The 20,278-nt window shown below is 33.4% G+C and overlaps 1 protein-coding gene across 2 annotated transcripts in view; it reads right to left on the reverse strand.

The window, feature by feature from the left end:
* VPS13B (vacuolar protein sorting 13 homolog B) overlaps positions 1-20,278 on the reverse strand; it is a 312,128-nt gene that overhangs the window by 146,403 nt on the left and 145,447 nt on the right. For both annotated transcript variants that reach the window (XM_087706818.1, XM_087706819.1), the window contains exon 31: positions 1,480-1,683. In XM_087706818.1, the coding sequence (XP_087562944.1) occupies positions 1,480-1,683 (204 nt within the window). The remainder of the gene's footprint in view (positions 1-1,479; positions 1,684-20,278) is intronic.

The following is a 20,278-nucleotide window of genomic DNA, read 5'->3' on the forward strand; positions in this document are numbered from 1 at the left end:
AGAACTGATGAATAGGTTTCCTTGGAATCTCTTTGGATAAGGAGAGGAAGGGACATTGCCCATATGTGCTCTGGATGACTGCTCCTCATGAGGAAACTGCAGGCTTGCGTGCCAGGAGGCAAAGAGATTAGCAAACTTGTCCAAAACGGTGATAAGAGACTTAAAAGACTCTTATCACCGTTAAAAGACAAACTTCACAAATTTTACTTTCTAATCATAACTACCTCTAAGCTATTAGAGAACTTCAGAACAATTACTGAATAAACTGCATGACTTTTCCTTCATTCCTGAACAAAAGAAAAATTTGATCATAAGCTTAAAAAATGAAAGAATCTGAAATAAATTACAAAAAGCTAAATAATATTTTGATCTTAGAAAGTTTTTGTAATATTAAGGGTGTTTTAAGGTTTTAGAGATGCTATATTAAGTTATTCTAAATGCAGCAAATAAACAAGGAACATGGAAAAAATGTACCAACTTGATCTGAAACCTTAGAAAAATGCTTTATGCCAGTGGTTCTCAACCTGTGGGTTGGGACCCCTTTGGGGGTCGAACGACCCTTTCACAGGGATAGCCTCAGACCATCAGAAAACACATATTTTTGAAAAAATAGAGAAAACATAAAATAATTCTATGGCTGGGGGTCACCACAACATGAGGAACTGTATTAAAGGGTCACGGCATTGAGACCGATTGCTTTATGCTCCTGAACCATAGCCTTTGCAGGTAATGTTTGGCTCCCCTCCCCACTTTACAATTATAAAATATTGCAGAACTGCATTGATACAGACTCTTTTCAACATGCATTATTTTAATTGTGTCTTTTGCATTCGCCAAAATGCATATGCTGGTAGCATATCTTTAAAGGACTGTTGTGACCCTTGACTGAAAACAAAATCAAAGTCTATTGTAGCAATGTAATCAAAATGGAGAACTAAAAATGGAAGATGTCAATGTAATATTTCTAACTAGATTTGAGTTGGAAGCCCTCTTTTGCATATCAACAAATCAACAGAAATTTGTCATTTCAGAAACAGCAGCTGTTTTCATTTACAGAAGCACAGAAACTGGTTTCAAGCCAATTGGGGGAAAACATTTTTGTCGTCTGTTGGCTTTAAAATGTCTAAACTAGTTCTATTCAAACTTTTAAAAAAGTACAAAAGGGATAATAATGCTGCTTTTTCTAGACTAGTAATGGGAATGCCAGGTTTTGGCCCGTGTTAAACCTTATGGCTATAATAAGCTATTTCAAAAATATAGACATAACTGTATCTGTAGGATTATTGTACAACAATTCTATAAACAGTTTGAAATGCACTGTTCAGAATCCTAGCTCATGGAAAACGTGTTTGCAACGGAATGCAAACATACACTTCTATGTATAAATAAAAAAACCAATTAGCTCAAATCTATGAGATGCTGTTACCATTATGCTTTTGCTTAGAATCCACAAAGCACCACTTCCAAGCAGATTCTTACCTACTGGCCATATTCCATTCAAGTGCGGGATTCTGAGAATTCCTTTCATTCTCTGGCACAGCCCTGCTTTTACCATTTTCTTTCTCTGGCTTTAGCTGCTCCCATTGAGCAGTACCAATGTTGATGGACTGGAGATCTATTTGATACTGTCTGTCTTCAACCTCTGAACCAGGATCTCGAAGAACTCCCAAATTCAATGCTCTCCTATGATGGGAGAAATCAAACAATGTCATTATTTTTTTCAAATCCAAAGCTAACTCAACAGTTTTAAGATAACAATAATATTAATTTAAAGTTATTATGAGATCCGATGCAGTCACTTACCCATTTATTCTGTTGGGAGACTAATATTCGAACAGTTTTTCATACAGCACCTGAATTTTCTGTAGTGATTCTATTTTCATTCTAATTTGTTTCGTTTCTTTTATTTCTTCTTCTACCATATCCAATCCCCCACTCCCAATTATTCTTCGTAGTACCAAACAATGGTCTATCTCATGTCATAGCTTCTCACTGTTACATATACTTAATTAATTCTCTTAAATTATAATTATAAAATAAACCACAATTTTAGATTTGTATCATTCTTTTGTTATGTGAACATATTAAAATACATATTCAAAAGAAACAGAACATTTTTTCTAAGTAGGTAACTCATTTTTCCATCATTTTTGGATCTCCAAATGGAGCAGAGTAGGCGAATTACACACAAAAAAATAAACGCCAGATCTATTTTATCCATCCCATTTCTCTAATTTTCACATATTTATTTTATTTTATTTCATTTCATTTGTTAATTTGCATGTTTTACCATTATGATTCTTATACTCCAAGTCATAATCTTCCTTATGCTGTGGTCATCATCATCAAATGGACCCATAACTATTGATCTCTTAGGCATATATCAATTAAGAATTTCACTTGTAAACTAGAAGCATAGACTACTTTCATTCTTAAATGGCAAGATTTAAACTGGATAAAATGAATTATAAATTTGAAAAGCATAATTCTGAATTTGATATAGAGCTCTGTACTAATGATGATTGTATTATTGCTAAGATCTATAAACTTTATTGAAAAGGAAACCGAGGACAATAAAGTTAAAGATTGTTATAATAAACAGGAAAAAAAGCAGATATAATCTATAGTCGGGCCAATGGGAGAGTATATAGAAGAAAGGATTAAAATTTACATTGAATTATATAATCTTAAAGAGAATTTTCATAAAATGATGTATTGTTAGTACACCACCAGATAAATTGTTAAAAATTATAAGAAAATTTCAAATACTTGTTGGATATCTAATCCAGTGTTTTTCAACCTTTTTTGTGCAAAGGCACACTTTTTTCATGAAAAACAATCACGAGGCACACCACCATTAGAAAATGTTAAAATTTTTTAACTCTGTGCCTATATTCAATATAGGCGGGTGTTTTTCCCACGGCACACCTTACACTATGTCACGGCACACTAGTGTGCCGCGGCACAGTGGTTGAAAAACACTGATCTAATCAATCGAGGGAGCATTTTTTCATCTTTGGTGGACATGTAAATCAGATGGAAAATGTCAAGCATCTAATGCACCTAATCCATACATTTAGCATCAATAACTAAAATATATCAAGATCAATGGCACAGAGGTCAGAGTGTGGCAACCAAACTAGAGTAATTCCTTATATATAACCAATTTCGTTATATTTAAGTACAATGACAATAAAGGTTATAATTATAGAATTCTCACCATTCAAATCAAACATTCTTACTTGGGCAGAACATAAATCCTGTACAGACTTAGAGTAGTAGAAAATAAACATGTTTTAAAGTTGGTTTCAGCTATGGATTATACCAAATTTGTCACAGGTCAATAGTTGTTTTCTTACACCCTTACTTTAGCTGCATCATACACCTTAATTCCAAAGAAAATCATAAAGAATCTATTATACTGGAAAATATACTGTGTCAAGTGAACTTGGCTAATTTCCAGGATATCACTCAGACTTCAGCAGAATTTCAATTATGTCACAGGTATCATTCAGTTTTAAAGCTATCCAGTTTCATCAGTCTTTAGAACACATGTTTTGGTGACTGACCAAACACTCAGTGTTGGAATATGTATTAGCGCTATCATGTTTATTGCTATAAAGAAGGATCCAGTTTTTATCTCTTTATATCTTAGTATTTCCAGCTAGTAGTGGATAAGACTGATACCATGGAGAGCTGCAAGCAATCAGAGGTTGTCTCCTCTTATGGAAATTGATCACTTACCGACTAGGTCAAAAATTATGCTTATATTTTATTTATTAAGGGACAGGTATAGAAGTTTCCTTATTCATTACCTTCCTTATAGCAATCTTTTGTTGACTATTTTGGCACTTCATTAAACTTTAATGTCAGAGCCCAAAACAATCAGCTAAACTTTCAAACTTTAGCAAATTGCATTTTTGCATTAATATATAGTAACCGGACAATAAATGACTAAAACTTCTCTAAACTCTATTTTTTTGCCATCCTATAAGATCTCTGTCCTCTTCTTTGCAGGTGGCATCAAAGGATAAATTGAAAGTCTACCATAGTTGGTAAATAACACTGTAATGGAATACAGTCAAAGAAGACCTTAAGCATGTAACCGGAAACATAACTTTAATGTTTTCCTTTTTAAATTGATTTAGTCTGGGTCAGGCATTTTGTATGTTTATACAAGAAACAGCTCATGTTGAATCAGTTACTATTCATTGCTGAATAGGCAAAATTCAGAGGCTTATTGCAAGAAATTCAACATGTATTCTCTTACAGTCCACTGGAGAATTATAAAAGGCTATAGAAAGCAGGTAAAAAAAGCTCCCAAACAAAAATATTTTTAAATGTTATAAGTAATAGTACAATATGATATAATCGTATTTAATATAAAAAACTTTTACACCTTTATCTACTTTACAAAACTAGATATTATAGATGGTTATAACATTTAGCTCTCAGTAGTATGCTTTGAAGTTTACATCTAGGGAAACAGTTTTTCTTGGCTTAACATGCTTTTTAAAGATTTTTATAAAGATGAAATATCAATATACTGTAAACTGCTCTTAACAAAGGATCCAAAGAGCAGGTGTTCACTTTCTGTGAGTTGAAGTATTTTTGTGTTCATCTAGTCAAGGTATTAGGTGTAAGAAGTGTTCAAAAAGAAAAAGCTTTTGGCATACATATTTTTCTTCCCATTTTCTCTTTCATGCGGTTTTATGTCTAAGAGCCAAAACATTACTTCAACCTGGAGCACCTCTAAAAACGTATTTTGGCCTTTTAAAAATAACCTAGTTTAAGAAATATGGGAAAGACCACAAAGCAATAAATAATTTTCTCTCCAGCAAAGTAATGAATTCTGCCCTACGCAGATTTGTAATAATAGTACGTTAAAGAGCGAGAGAAATTCATGGCTGGTCATGTCACCTAAAATATAAAATATGTCACATATTTTTAGGTGACATGATCAGTCATGAATGTCTCGATTTGAATTGAGATCATTGTACTGCCACGGGATTTTTTAACTCCTCTTTTTTTTTCTTCATTAATAATATTTATGTACATGTATATGCATATGTATATGTAGCTTTAAACTACTGTCCGTTTAAGCAAAAGGTACAAATACCTAAATTTTATTCTTATGAAAAAATAATATATCACATAAGATGTGAAACAGAAAAAGTAAGGTACCCAAAGTTAATGTGCCAAGAGACATACAACCCTTTGTGTCCAATAGGATCTTTTATACAAAGCTAATTAATAAAAACGAGAACAAGCATGGCTGTATGCAAAGTATAAGTCTCAAGCATCTCTATCCATAATCTTTCTTATTAAAAAATAATAAAAAAAATAAAATCTAAAGGATCTCGTTAAAACCTGTTCATTTGACTAGAAAAATCATTAAAGAAAACTGGAACTGCCTTGCATTGTTGAGGGTAGAAATGGTAACTGGTAGCAATGCAGTAGATGTTTTGAAATACTTCTATCCTTATTGACAACCAACTTTATGAATTTGCACGCTTCCCCAAACAGCTGTTTTGCAAAGAACCCATAAAATACCCAACTTTTAAGTTTCCCCCACAACCCTAAAGATTTGGACTTCCCAATCTAGAGATTAGACAATATTTTAATTATTAACAACTGAATTTAAACAAAAGAAAACAAGTCTACACGATATTTGTTATAGCTTATGAACCTAAAAGGCAAATAGTTTACAAAATATAGGAAAACCCCATATGAAATCCAATACTGTCCTGTGATATGGTTGCCATAGACACCATAATCCATATTCTTCTACCAATTGTTCAGGGATTTTTGCCACCAGTTGATTAATCTCTTTCATTTAAGTTTCCAAGACACCGTCATAGCTTTTATATGACTATCTGTTAATATTATGTGTAAGTTTAGCCCACAAATCATTGCTAATAGTTGTAGTTGTTAAGGGTAGTTTTGTGTTGTTCATTTTATTAATTATGTTTATTAATTAATTATTGAAATAAAGTTCTGTGTGTTTGTCAGATATGTGGATATTTCTAAGATGTAACACATTCAATTTATAATAAGATAAAACATATTCTAATCATTTATTGATGATACAGTTTTGGCCTGGAAATCACATGAAAAGCTCCATGAAACAAATCCATTCATTAGCTAAGCAAATTCATGCCGTCAATTAACTGAATCTTACAGTGGAAACCAATATGCATAGTTGGTTAATATGTATAAAATGCCTAAAAAACATGTAACAACCCTCACAAGTTGTTTCAAAAACTGATAAGTGGCAATTTTGCTCTGAAATAGCATGGAAATAGTGTGAAGATTCTTAACGCACAAAGAATCTTGGGAAAGTCTATCTTAAAATATTAAAATATGGTATTTTTAAGAATAATTCCAAGCTTTTGCAAGTCATGTAAATACTAGCTACAGTGTCTAATTTAAATTATCAGATACTTCTAGTATTCCCTCCCAAAAATGAAATTATCTTTAAAAAACAAAGGAAACCTTCCCATAAAATTTAATAAAGCAATCAGCTTAAGGGCAAGACGATAGCCCTGTCATTATAACAGTGGCAGCTTAATACCACTTATAATGTTTGTTTTCCATTTAAGAGGGTCAGCATAATGAAATGGACCACAGCCTGGTCAAAACTGACTGTAGGAGATGGATCCTATGAAAGCCACTGAACACATGAAAGGAATTACAGTAGACCACACATCAAACGTTTGGGCCTTGGTGCTTCCTTCCTCTTATCCTAGTGGCAGGAAATGCACTACATATCCCGTGAGGTGACCAGACATTTAAAAGTAGTGCCTTGTTCCAAAAAGCTCTGTGTACAATAATTTACCACAAATAAGCAGAAGACTGTTTTCCACTGCAGTTGTCTTCTAGACTTGTAACTGGAGCACAGTAGTGGGAACAAAGGTAAAGTACATTAACTATACAATGTATTTTCAATCTGTCTGATTGAAGGGGAAAATAAGAAAACCCTGATTTCTGAAAAGTTGTAGGTTTTTATTATGTGAATGTATATAACTTATCTGTTATTATTTGTAAAAGTGGCCTATGTCTTCTTTAAATACCTCAGTTAAAAGACTGGCATATCGGGTTATGTGTATTATATTATTTTTTAAAAAAGATTCTATGGCAAAAAGTTTGATTTGCTTTTAAGCCTATTCTTACATGCATAACATAATCTAAATCATTCTGTAAATGAGGAAGTGAATAATTCTAAATGCATGCAAAATGTTTGGATGACCAGCCAGGAATATAACTTTTCTAAACAGACTCAGAAACATGGTCAGAGGAAATAGAGGTTAGCAGTTGTAACAGATTGTGCCAAAATAAAATGTAATGAAGTAATGCATTCTTTATGGATTTGCATTCTGTGTGAAAAATTTAGTTCAGAACACAACATTGCTTGCCAGTAATAGGAGACCAGGGTTTGGCTTTCCCAAACTTCATACAAACATTTGGCTTAGTTCAAAACTGAGTAAACAGACTCCTTCTGATTCTCTATTAATGTTAATCTGGTCATATGTGGTAGTCACAGGGTTGCTTCAGGTTGTTTGTTTAGTGGTACAATACCTCAGCCTTATCAGGTGCTGTATATATATTCACCTGGAAGTTCTGAGGTTAAGTTTCACTGAACATGAGCTTCGTGTTTACTGAGTAGTAATTATTGTTATATAGGATAAGACAGAACTTTCACAGTGTGTTTGATAAGTTGACATGGGACAGGAATTCTTTTTCATTGTTGTGTCAATTTATCAAACCATATGTGGATATCAATCAAATCCTCTATTAAGCACAATGAATTAATTTCAAAAGCTAAAGAACAACTCATATGATAACTAGGATGCTCTCCACTTACATTAAATACACTATATTGCCAAAAGTATTCGCTCACAACTGAGTCTGATTATGTGGATGGGTGAGCGAATACTTTTGGCAATATAGTGTATATGATATATACACCATGTTGCTCTATTTTATTGCTGCATTGCTCAAATATTATATATTTAAATATTATAGAAGAAAAAAATCTCAGGTGGGTTATTATTCAACTTATTACTCAGCTGCCTCCTGAAATGATAAAATTGCTGCTGCATTTAATAGATTTTTTTAATAGAAGAAAATGTGGTGTATTTCATAAGCTATTTATTTAAATACATATTTTTCAGCAATATATCTTAGAAATTGCATAGCTCTACTATATATAGTATCTAACTATTAAAATAAGAGGACGTTTCATGTTTCATATTGACATATATATATAGTTACTTTGTGATAATAAAACAGGTTTTTCTAAAAAATATCTGTCCCACAGTATTCCTGTAAGTGTTTATCTTTATTTTTCACCCTATCACGAGAAACCTGTGGGGTCCTCACCTACAACAATTAAATATTCTTGCCAAAGCTGAAATTCAAGACTGTTGTATTAATAGAATCAACATTTGCTCTTCGTTTAAAGACAAAGTTCATTCTACCGAATCAGTGAAATATTAACCAAGAACAACTATACTCAACATATTAATGGTAAATAAATGTTTTATTCTCACTTGCTTTAAAATATGATAAAGACTTTGTGTATTTACATGCTGGTCTTCTTTCCTAAGTTTGTATTCTGAGTATTTTAGATGTATAGAGATTATCTAAACCAAAGTCCCAGTTTGAGGTCTTTCTCAAGTAAAATATTTGAGGAATACAAAGTGAATGTCTCCATTGATCCCCTAACACTGGTTGCTCAGTTGGAATTTAATAGAATGAAGAGTTGATTATTTCCAATAGGAAAAGGCATTTGTAAAAATGGTAATTTATCTAAAGATGCTACTTAGATGTCAATGTCTATAAACTCATAACTGTTTCAGAAAAATAAACTCTGTGTTTCTCACTGTTATATTTCTTCTCTTTAATAATAAAATAAAAGTGCTATGGATTCATAGACAAAAGTCCTTTACACAAAACTGGACATTGGAGACAAGAAATCTCCAGCTCAGATAAAAATAATTAAGTTAGTATAAAATAAAAGGGAAGGAAAAGGAAAGAACTGGCAATCAAGCATTAGGAAAAATGAATAATCAACTTTTTCTATATTTATCTGATAAAAAACTGTAGAGAACAAATCTTTGAATAAATTTTCTCTTACTTTTTTTATGTTCCACTAAATTCTGTAAGCTATTAAGAAATGAAAACATAGCAATAATTTCCTAGGGCCACGTGGAAATTGATACTTTAAAAAAATGTATACTATTGTTTATATAAACCATTTGATCTTGATCTTTTGTTTTAAAGCATTATCATTCTAATGTTTCAGATATGGTCCATGGTTTCAAAGGGGAAATTATTTAAGCTAAATAAAAAAGCAAGAGTAATAACTGCTTTCAATTATTTAATGAGATCAGGCTAAGGTCTGTTAATATGTTTATTGTGTAAGGCAGAACTGTATCACTGAGAAAATTCATTGGAAAAATAATTTTGAAATTCATGCATAACTTTTAAAAAGTCCTATTAATTGAGCAATAACTGTTTAAGAATTAAAAACATCATACACACACATAAAAACAGGTATTAATTGGTGTGATTTTAAAGAAAAACATTTCTATTCTTTCTCAGACGAAAAATCCTAAATCAGAATTGGTCAACCTGAAGCTCATGGGATGCATAGGTTCTCCATTTGCTGTTTCCAAGGTCACATGTCCCAACATTGGGACTGAACATTTAGCCTCACCCACTCCGCTGATGTGATTTTTCTGCTGATGTCATAAAATCAAAGGACATGCAACTCCCCTCCCTAGGAGATCACCCTCCTCAACTGCTTAGAGGAGAATATTTGTCCAAAATTTGCTACTGAGAAAAGGACATACATACATATATGTACAAAAGAGTGGTTAGGGGAGTCAGTATAAACCTGCTGATTCCAATTCATCAAAATAGGCCCTAAAACACAAGCTGCACCAAACTTGAGGCAACATTCTGAAAACAAGAACTCCAACCATGGAGTGAACACTTTGGCTGGCCAGAAAAATGAGCACCTTATCACTTCTTTTCTTTTTATCTAGCAAAACCTCTGATGATGATTGGGGAATTTCTAGTACTAGACAGAACAATGTAGTTCGGGGGTGCTTCTAGAATTATTATTCTCATTGTAATTCTAATGTGGAACTAGTGATTTCTATATTACCTCTTTTTGCTGATATGCCAATTATGCCCTTTTTGACTACCGCAGTAGCCTGCAGGTATCCCAGCAATGGATCCTTACCATTGTAAGTTGTGACAGTTGTAAAGTGGGTCATCACATGACCAATTTGATTTTGGACATTTTATTTTGGATAATTAAGCAAACACTGCAGTCATTAAGCAAAAGGTGTAGTCATTAAGCAAACTTATTTTTCACTATGCAAAGTTTTTGCCAAAAACTGGAAGTAAACACCAGTTCCTGGTAAAAACAAACAAACAAACATAGTAAACCACAGTCAAGTGAACCTGGAATGCTGCAAATAAATGCAGGCTGGTTGACAAGAGCCCAAAATGCTGTCATGTGACTGGGTCACCAGGACTTTGAAACTGGGTCATAAATATCTTTTGGGTGTTCCATTACAACGTGGCGGTCATAACATGATGGGCTACACTTGCTCTTGGTACAAATGTTGCAACAATCTATGACCCAAATATATGAGAGACTGCTATTGATTGAAGATTATACTGCATATATTAAGATATGTAAAGTGTTACCTTCCTTTCATTTGCAGATAGGACTTTTTATGGTAATGTTTCCACTCTAGAATATTCTCCCTTCAGAAATTTATGAAGAGCTTACTATAACTCCTGTTCAATACCTATTGAAAACTCATATTTTCATATACATATTTTTTAAAGAAATACTGCATGATTTCTGTTTCATTTTTAGTCTCTCCTGCCCATATTGTAAAACAATTGTGCTATTTTATATTGTGTTCGTACCACTGCTTGTTTTGTTTTTTTATTATTGCATTGTGAATGGTTTTGAATGCACAATAAATAATTACTTGTTTAATTACAGTGATAGCTGTTTATGGCCCTTTTCCCCCTTTTCCCCCCTCAAATAAATGGATTGAGATACCCTAGCGGCACAGGTATAGTTTAAGCAGAATTATGAAAATTGGCACTTTTATGGTTTTTCCTACACTAAAATACTTTCTTTATAAACCATTTATAATGTCTCAAATGTCTCCTAAAGGGATTAATTAAAATTACAATATAAAGTGACATATTTTAAATGAATGTTATTACAGTCCACAAAAACATTGCACAACTCTGCTTTTCTCCCATTTTCTTTTACAATGAAGCAAGAAGCTAAGAATGAACTAATAACAGTCCCAGCCACAAGCCTGAATTTTCCATATGAAACTATCTAGGTCCTCTATAAATCAAACTAGCTATGTCACTTGCAAGTAACCCTATCAAACCCCATCACAATACAACTTTCTTCTTACAACTTTTCTCAATTGTGAAGATCCAGACTGAATCCACCTGAAATGTATGTTCATTTCAAAACTCAATTGAGAATTTTTTCTGATACTTTTATTTTTAGCTATTGTCATATAATATCTTAATATCCTGGCTTATAACACACTATTTTATGGATTTAACACAATGTGTTCTGCTGCAACAAATGCACCAATGAGCTTTCTATTAATTCCATGCAGATCTCAATCAGGCTGCATAAATGACAGAAAAAAAGATTTGGCTAACTATCTGACTGCAATCATTGTCCCAGTATTATTTTACTTGTTATTATTGTTTGCATTTAATACATTCCTTGCTAGAATTATCATTTCATTTTTGCCTTACAGGATCAGTCACGACAAGCTAAAAAAAATCATACCTAAATCACAAAAATTTCTAATGCTTGTTTTTCTTGTTTACAAATAGTAACTGCAGTGATTAAAACACTGGATATGTTGTGAAGAATCTTGAGTAAATGTATGTATTATATTTTGTACATAGTAACTCTCTCTCTCTCTCTCTCTCACACACACACACACATTAAAGAGATTATTGAAAAGACAATAAAGAATCCCCTTCTCCCTGATATTAATTATGCAATATTTAGATAAGTTCAAACATGTGATTTCAGATTAATTCAAATTAACCTGTCTGCAGTGCAAATTGTATAATAATATTTGTAGCATATTTTAATAGCACAAGCCAAACTATGATGTATCCTAAGGTAATATAATATCCCAAAATAAAAGCACATCTGTCAGCTGAAAATCCCATGGAGAAAAATACATATATACATATGCATATATTAGCTGGCCAGGAAAGAACTTCACTGGAAAACTTTAGATTTATTGATATGTTTTATGATCTAAAATATATACTGTAATTGTCTGAATTTGGGGGACAATTACATGGGTGAATGGATTAAAATATATTTATTCTGTGTAAAACTTGCAATGAAAAATAGATCTTATGTAGTTACTAATTCATGAATAGAGTTGAATAAAGAGAAAGATTTTCAATTTGATGGAATCAATAATGGGATACTACATTAATTAATAATCTACTTGTAATAAGGTAAGAATAGTGAAGACAAAGAAACCCTAGAATGTGCAAAGATTTTAGAGAAAATGGGGAAGGAAGAAAAGAAGGAAGGAAAGAAGGATCATATAGAGCTATAGTAAAAAAATCTCATAGATAAAACCCAATCATCAGAGATAATCAGAGAGCCCACAAGTATTGTTGGAATAAACCATAAGCTGTACATCTTCACAATATATTAAATTAAAAGTGTACCATAATGAAAATAAATAAAAAGTTTTAAACATTACTGTGAAATAATTTTTGAAATTTTTCTCAAACCAATATATTGCATAATTGCAATTTAGTCAGATGCAGAGCTAAAAAAGGGAAACTAATTTTTCTGAAGGTATTCTTTTTCTAGTAATAGTATCTACTACTACTATTATTTTTAAATATTGTTTTTAAACATATGTATGTCAGCAAGGTATCCTTGAAATGAAATGTTTAAAAGGGTATTTTTAAAATTAGCAGGAAATTTAAGAATCATTTAGTAGAAAGTCATCTAAATGTAAAAAAATCTATTCTAAAGGAACAAATGTAAAGTTATGCCATAATGGGATAAATTGGAAATCAAATATCCAATTTGATATTTTATACACACATACACACACTACACATACACACATATACATACCAATATAATATATTGTATGAGAAGATACTTCATTTTAAAAGACAGTCAAAGAAACATATGCTACATTTCCACACTGGATATATAGACAAAATACAAGAAATCATAATAGAGCCTACAAAAAAGATCATTCAACAAAAAAAGCGTAATATAGATAAACACATATTTTATAAGCACAGGATTAGGTTAAAAGTTTTAATATTTAATTAATTAGTAAATGTAATTAATTGGTAAATGTACTATGTTGTTTCATGCTAAAATAAGGTGACCAGACATAACGCTTTTGGCGGGACACCCCCGCTTTTTGATGCATTTTCCCGCGTCCCGCCCGCTTTTTTAAAAGGCACGCTTTTTTTGGCGCTCGCAGCTCCCGCCCATCAGCTGCTGGGCTGGCTCATCGTTCTGTTCTATGCTACCTACAAATTTAAGCCAGCCCAGCCTGCCGCTCACTGATTTGATTGGCTGGACTCCAGCCAATCAGTGAGCTGGCCAACCAGCTCACTGATTGGCTGGACTCCTTAGCTGAGGACGCATGCGCGAGTCTCCATTTTATTTTGTCTTTCTTGTTGGGGTTGCAGCTGCGCTTACTGGTGGTGAGTAAAATAAATCATGTTTTGTAAAAAAATTTACTCGGGAGTAAATTTTACTTACTCCCGAGTAAAAATTTTACTCGGGAGTAAAAAGCGGCTGCCGGTCGTGCAGAGAACTTCCACGTGGTTCCATCCAGACTTGCCGCCCGTGCTGGCTGTGAACTCCGCAAAGCCAAAGGGGGAGAAGGCAGGGGGCTGTCTCCTCCTCCCAGCCCAGCAAACAGTCCGTTTTTCAGCCGTGCAGACAACTTCCACGTGGCTCTCGCAGCCCGGCAGAAGCATTTTTTCGGGGGAGGGCTCTGCCTTAAGCAAGAATTGCATTAAAGACCAGAGCAACAGGTATTTCCTTATTTGCCTGGAGACAAATAATTCCTAGGGATACTTGCCATGTTCTTTCATCACCATGACGATCTTATTTTTTTGAGCTAAATGTATTTTTCCAGTTTGAATTGGGCATAATCTTTTTTTATTGATCCACTGTCAGGAAGAGGGATTATAATTTAAAACAGATGATTTCAGTGGCATCTTTTTTATTAATTTAAATTTCTTTCCGTTCTCCATACCCATCTTCTTGTATCAAATAATAGCTGTGGATTCATTGGTATTAAGTGTATATGTTTGAAGCAGTGCAGGAAATCTTGAAAACTTATGAATTTCTCTCCCCTCTGTGGCATTAGGCCTTAGTATCTGATTTGCTATATAACTTAGCAGTAATTATTAGCACTCTTGGTGAATGATTCCCTTTTCTCAAATTATCTTGAACAATAGTTTGCAGTGTTTTCATATCTTGCACCCAGCTTTTTAAATTTATTATTAAATAATTTGTATTCTATCAGGGGCTTTCAGCAGTTTACAGCAACAAAAATGCCAAATAAAATTATATTATTATAAAATCATTGTAACAATTCCACAAAAACAATAAAAAGAAAATCCAGTGATAAAACCATATTAAATCCCAATGGCTCTAGAAGACAGAATAATTTGTACAGCCTTCCTGAATGGACAGCAGGTTAGGGCTCCCTGCTCTGGAGGAGGTTTCCAAAGGATGGGCACCAGCTGAAACCTTCCTCCTGAGAAAGCCCTACCTTTGTCATGAATGGGATTACAGGGCCTCCCCAGAAGATATTTAAAGCTCTGGTAAGATAGCTTTGAGGGGGGTGGTCTTTAAATATTTGGACTTTAAGCTGATTTTGGAACATCTGTAAATTTGAAAGCACAAAAAATGCTATTGGCTTGTTTCCAGATGAGTCATTTACTGTAAGGAGTATAGGCTCAATGTATTTTAAAATAATATTTTATTTATTGTGCATATGATTTTTTAAAATAGTGGTATTCTGTGTTGATTCTTTTTTTAAATTGTCTTAGACTATTTAAAAAAAGATTCTATCCAAAATAAATTGAAACAAGCCATTTTTAAAATTTCTATGCACAATACTTTGAAATGGACTCAGGAGTCATGATTGACACTGAGTGAATTTGCACTTTTAATAATCAGGAAGATACAATGGCATTGAAAAAAGTGACTGATGACCATTTTTCACACTTAGCGACCATTTTCACACTTAGCGACCGTTGTGGCATCCTCATGGTTATGCGATCAAAATGTTGATGTTTGGCAACGGATTCGTATTTCTGATAATAGTTTGAAATGGTGACAGTATAAATTATTGCTGGTGTAATACTTAACAATGGTTTTTAAGGATTTCTTTTATTTATAGAATACCTTTTTTATTATTTTGGGGGGATTTTTACTTTTAAATTGTTTATAAAATGTATTTACTACAAGAAATGTTCCTTTTTGCAAATGTGATCTTTGCAAATCTTTGTGATGCAATATGTTCAGACCAGGTTTATGTGTCTCAAAGTGGCTGCTATTCTATGGGCAGGCCAGGTTGGTGCAAGGCAGCTTTGCCAGATTTGGTGTGTTTCACCCTCATTGAATTTTATATCGTGTAAAGAATGGAAGGAGGAAGGAAGAGAAAAAAGGAGGAAGGGAGTGAGTGAGGAAAGAAGAGGATGGAAGGAGGGAGGAAGGAAGGAAGAGAGGGAAAGAGCAGAAGACAGATAAGGTGAAGGTAGATAAGCAAGAGGAATGAAGGAAGAAGTGAGGAGTCTCGAGGAGGGGGAAAACATTTAGTGACCAAAGTTACAATGGCATTGAAAAAAGTGACTGATGACCATTTTTCACACTTAGCGACCGTTGCGACCATTTTTCACACTTAGCGACCGTTGCAGCATCCTCATGGTCACATGATCAAAATTTTGTTTGGCAACAGATTCGTATTTATGCTGGTTTCAGTGTCCTGGGGTGACCTTTTGACAAAAAAAATTTTTTTTTAATCAAGCCCTCCCCCCCCCCCCCCGGTCAAGGGTGTCCTTCTTTTCCAATCTGAAAATCTGGTCACCTTATGCTAAAAGAAACTCATATTTCAGATAGACTCTCTTTTTTGAAAGCACTTTTTTTTCTTTGTGCATCACAGCAACATCCAGTACTCGTTTCAACTGAATCTACACAATCTGCCCCAAGAGATATAACTGTTTTAGTTCAGTTACATAATTATTGATTTATATAACTTTTAAATGTATTTATTATGAAAGTACTGAAATACAAGAAATTTGTAAAAAGCAAAAATTGGGATGCATAGAAAGTATAAAAAGGGAGGAGGGGAACAAGTTAATGCCAAAAAAAGAAATCATTAAATTTAAAAAATACATAATGAAAAATGGATTTCATCCTTTCCTTAACTTTCATTTATATCTTCAGCCACAGCCATAGTTTATATATGTTAACTATGTCAAATATTGATATAAAGCAGCAATTGTTAGTTTTTATTTAAGTCCTAAAACCTGTATTTCAGATATTGAACTCTGTTTTGTGACTTACTGTATTCAAAGGAATGTTTCTTGAACTTATATATACTGTCAATTTTGCCACTGTGTTCTCCAATTTTAATCTCCCAGTTGTAATATTGCAGGCAAAACAAATTTTGATGCAGATACATACTAAACAAAACTGTTCAGTTATTTGAATAAGGCAATATTCCAATAACATATATTTTTGGCTTGTTCAATTAGATGTATTTATGATATGAATCATGAAAGTGAAGGTGAATGTATTTATGATGTGAAATTCACTATCTAACAATGAAACAATGACATAATTTAAGGTTAACGGACATAATTCTGCCTCCCAAATGCATCTGACTCACAGGATATTCTCCAAAGCTAAAGCTAATTCCTGCCAACATAGACATCATTTTAGACGTCACAACCATATTATCTCAATATGACATCAAAACAGGGCAAAGCAAAAGATTATTCTTTTGTATTTTCTGTTAGTCTAATGTTAAAAGATTGTTTCAAAGACAACATTTAGATTAATGGCAGGGTACATGTTAACTTAATTAATTTAAAATAATGAAACTGACTCCCAAACTCTTTCTAACCCAATTCAAGGTATTGTACTGCGTAGTATCATCAAGGTTATGGTTCTATGTAGTTGAAAGTTCCTTTCCCTTCAAATTAATTTAAGTAAGAATATCTGGCCTGGGGGCTGTCTCAGGGGACTGGTGAAATCTTGAATTGACCCTTGCTGATATAATTGCTTGTGTGTTTTATACTTTTTGACTCCTTTTGACATGTTTATTGTTTTTTATATATTTTGCTGTACACTGCACAGAATCACTTCTTGTGAGATAGGCAGCCATAGAAGTTTCATACACAAACAAACAAACCAATCTTCCTGGGAGACTTTAACCCAACTCCTTCTGTCTTTGAAAAATAAGGTATGGATAAAGTGAGACCAACTGATTTTCCTTTGACACACATACCCCAATTCTGGAGTGCTTCCTTAGGGAAACTGCCACATCTCGAGGGCATTTTTAGAGCCTAAATTAAGGGTAACCCACTGGGGAAAAATATAGTAGTTCTGAACAAAACATTAGCATACATTAGCTGATTATAATATCAAACAAGGGAAAAGTGTATCAATCCAGAATAGAATTAAATTTACTTTATGTTTACAATAGATTTTTTTTAAATGTAAAAAAATGCTATTGGCCCAAACGGAACAGCAACTCCTGCATATTGAGATTTTATAAATATACTGTCATTCTAAAACTTAAACTGCCATCCATGTAAGCAATGTACTCTTCCACTCTTTCAACAAATTTGGCATAATAAACTAATAATTCCCACAAGAATCTATCAATACAGAGACATGAAAATTTGTTTTGAAAACTTCTGCAAATTGAAACACAATTCCTTCTTTTTTTTGGCAACATTTTTTCTTAAGCTCTAGGATAACTTACTCAAACATATTATGCCAGTAGTTGAACTTAAGCTTTAAAGTTAATTCTTCCTATTTAGTAAAGAATTTAGCATTATCAGGAAGCCATTCTATATTATCATACTACTTTATTTATTTGAGAAGACAGCAGTGTTTTTTCAATATGTTTACTTGCTTGAGAAAAATGTTCTTGATTTAAATGGGACTCTGATTGATGCATTTCAATTGCAGAGGATATGTGAGTATGAGACTAAGACCAACCCATCTTTAAGTGCATTCTGGGAAAGTCCCCCATCCCTACTTCTCAGATAAAAGATCAAAAGTTGTAAAGAATCTGTACAACTTAAGCCATTAGAATGTCTGAACAAAAGTAATATGTGTCATTTTTAAAGCTGTAAAATGTTTTACTGTTGGAGAAAGATTTTGAAGGTTCTGACTTATTTCTATTGAAGTGTACTTTTCAAACATATGCACATAGAAAAACATACACCACATCTGAGAAACAGACCAACAGGAAGCCTAAGACACTTGTTCATCTGTATTTCTGTGACTTTTCTCACTTGGTATTATTTGCAACTATACTTTCATGTTTTCCAGCAATGCCAAATCTAGTAAAGATCATATATTATTTTTATCAGGTTGATTACATATGTTCTCCAGTTTTTCTGCTTACTTATGATTAGTGTGGTTTTCACAAAGGCAGTGACATAATCCAGAGCAAGATATTCACACAAAAAAAATGTGTTTATTGTGAAACTTTGCCTTAGAACTTTGCTTTCTTTCACAGCTTTGATCCACATGACATCAATGGTCCAGGATTTTGCAAGTCTGCGAACCATTTAACATTATGAAAATCACTTTCACACTATTCAGCTACTGAAACAGATAGTATTTGCAAAAATATCTTTTGTGTAAGTGAACAATTTTCTGGAGATGAGGGAAAGCTTTTTCAAAGCTCAAAGTACTTTATTTTGATCATTGATTAGCCTGCTTTTTAACTTGTGTTCTTAGCCCAGTTTGCTTCCCAATGCACAAAAGTCCAATTATGTAGTTTTCTGAAGTGTTGAACTGAATTATTAAACCATGCATAAAAAGTAACAATGAATATGGAAAATTTCATTACAAAGTAAATGCTTTAATAAGCACATTGTTTAGTTCCCCATATTATCACACAGTTACAATGTATGGCTGTGGAAGTTGGACCATAAGAAAGGCTGAGTGCTAAAGAATTGAGGCCCTTTGAACTATGGTGCTGGAGAAGACTCCTGTGAGTCCCTTGGACTGCAAGGCAATCAAACCGGTCAGTCATAGAGGAGATCAACCCTGGCTGCTCTTTAGAAGGCCAGATCCTAAAGATGAAACTCAAATACTTTGGCCACCTAATGAGAAGGAAGGACTCACTGGAGAAGAGCCTAATGCTTGGAAAGATTGAGGGCAAAAGAAGAAGGGGACAACAGAGAATGAGGTGTCAGGATGGAGTCACTGAAACAGCAGGCGTGAGTTTACATGGACTCCAGAGAATGGTAGAGGACAGGAAGATCTGGAGGAACATTGTCCATGGGGTCATGATGGATTGGACACAACTTTGCAACTAACAACAACATTATCACATAGAGGCATCCATGAGCTATTATATACCAATGACCCTGTTGTTCTTTATTTCTCCCAGGTTTGTTTCCCATGTTTCCAAACAAGCCTATAAGCACCAGCTAAGTCCTGTCACTTAAAAAAACCTATGATTAACTCCAAGTGACAACAAAAATGGCAAAGTAACACATTCCAATAAAGCAAACTAAAGATTTTAAATAGTTTAAAAGTAGAATCTACCTTCTACTTTTCCTCTCCCTGAAATTAATATATCCATAGTCTCATGCACAGAAGACCACAAATGAGATAATTGGAGCTGTAAGTCATAAAGGTTACAATTTTGATCCTCTGGCTGTTAAAACTATTAAGAACCAAGATGATTCCGCTTTGGCTCTATAGCAAGTTTCACACATTAAGGAAAGGGAGATAAGACTGCAAGAAATGCAGATTATTCCATGGTTTTTCTTTTAATTTTAGCTACAACATTTCAAAAATAACCCTGAAGGAATGGAATGACAACAGTGATATGAACCAGATTTAGGCTGACTAATCCATATCTTTTTCCGATCACTTCTATGTTAGATGACTGAATACTGTTTAGGTGGAGACAAGAAGTACAACGAT

Source organism: Thamnophis sirtalis, unplaced genomic scaffold, assembly GCF_051295495.1.
Source record: "Thamnophis sirtalis isolate CommonGarterSnake01/CBP01778 unplaced genomic scaffold, rThaSir2_p1.2 scaffold_2, whole genome shotgun sequence".
In the NCBI taxonomy this organism is placed as follows: domain Eukaryota; kingdom Metazoa; phylum Chordata; class Lepidosauria; order Squamata; family Natricidae; genus Thamnophis; species Thamnophis sirtalis.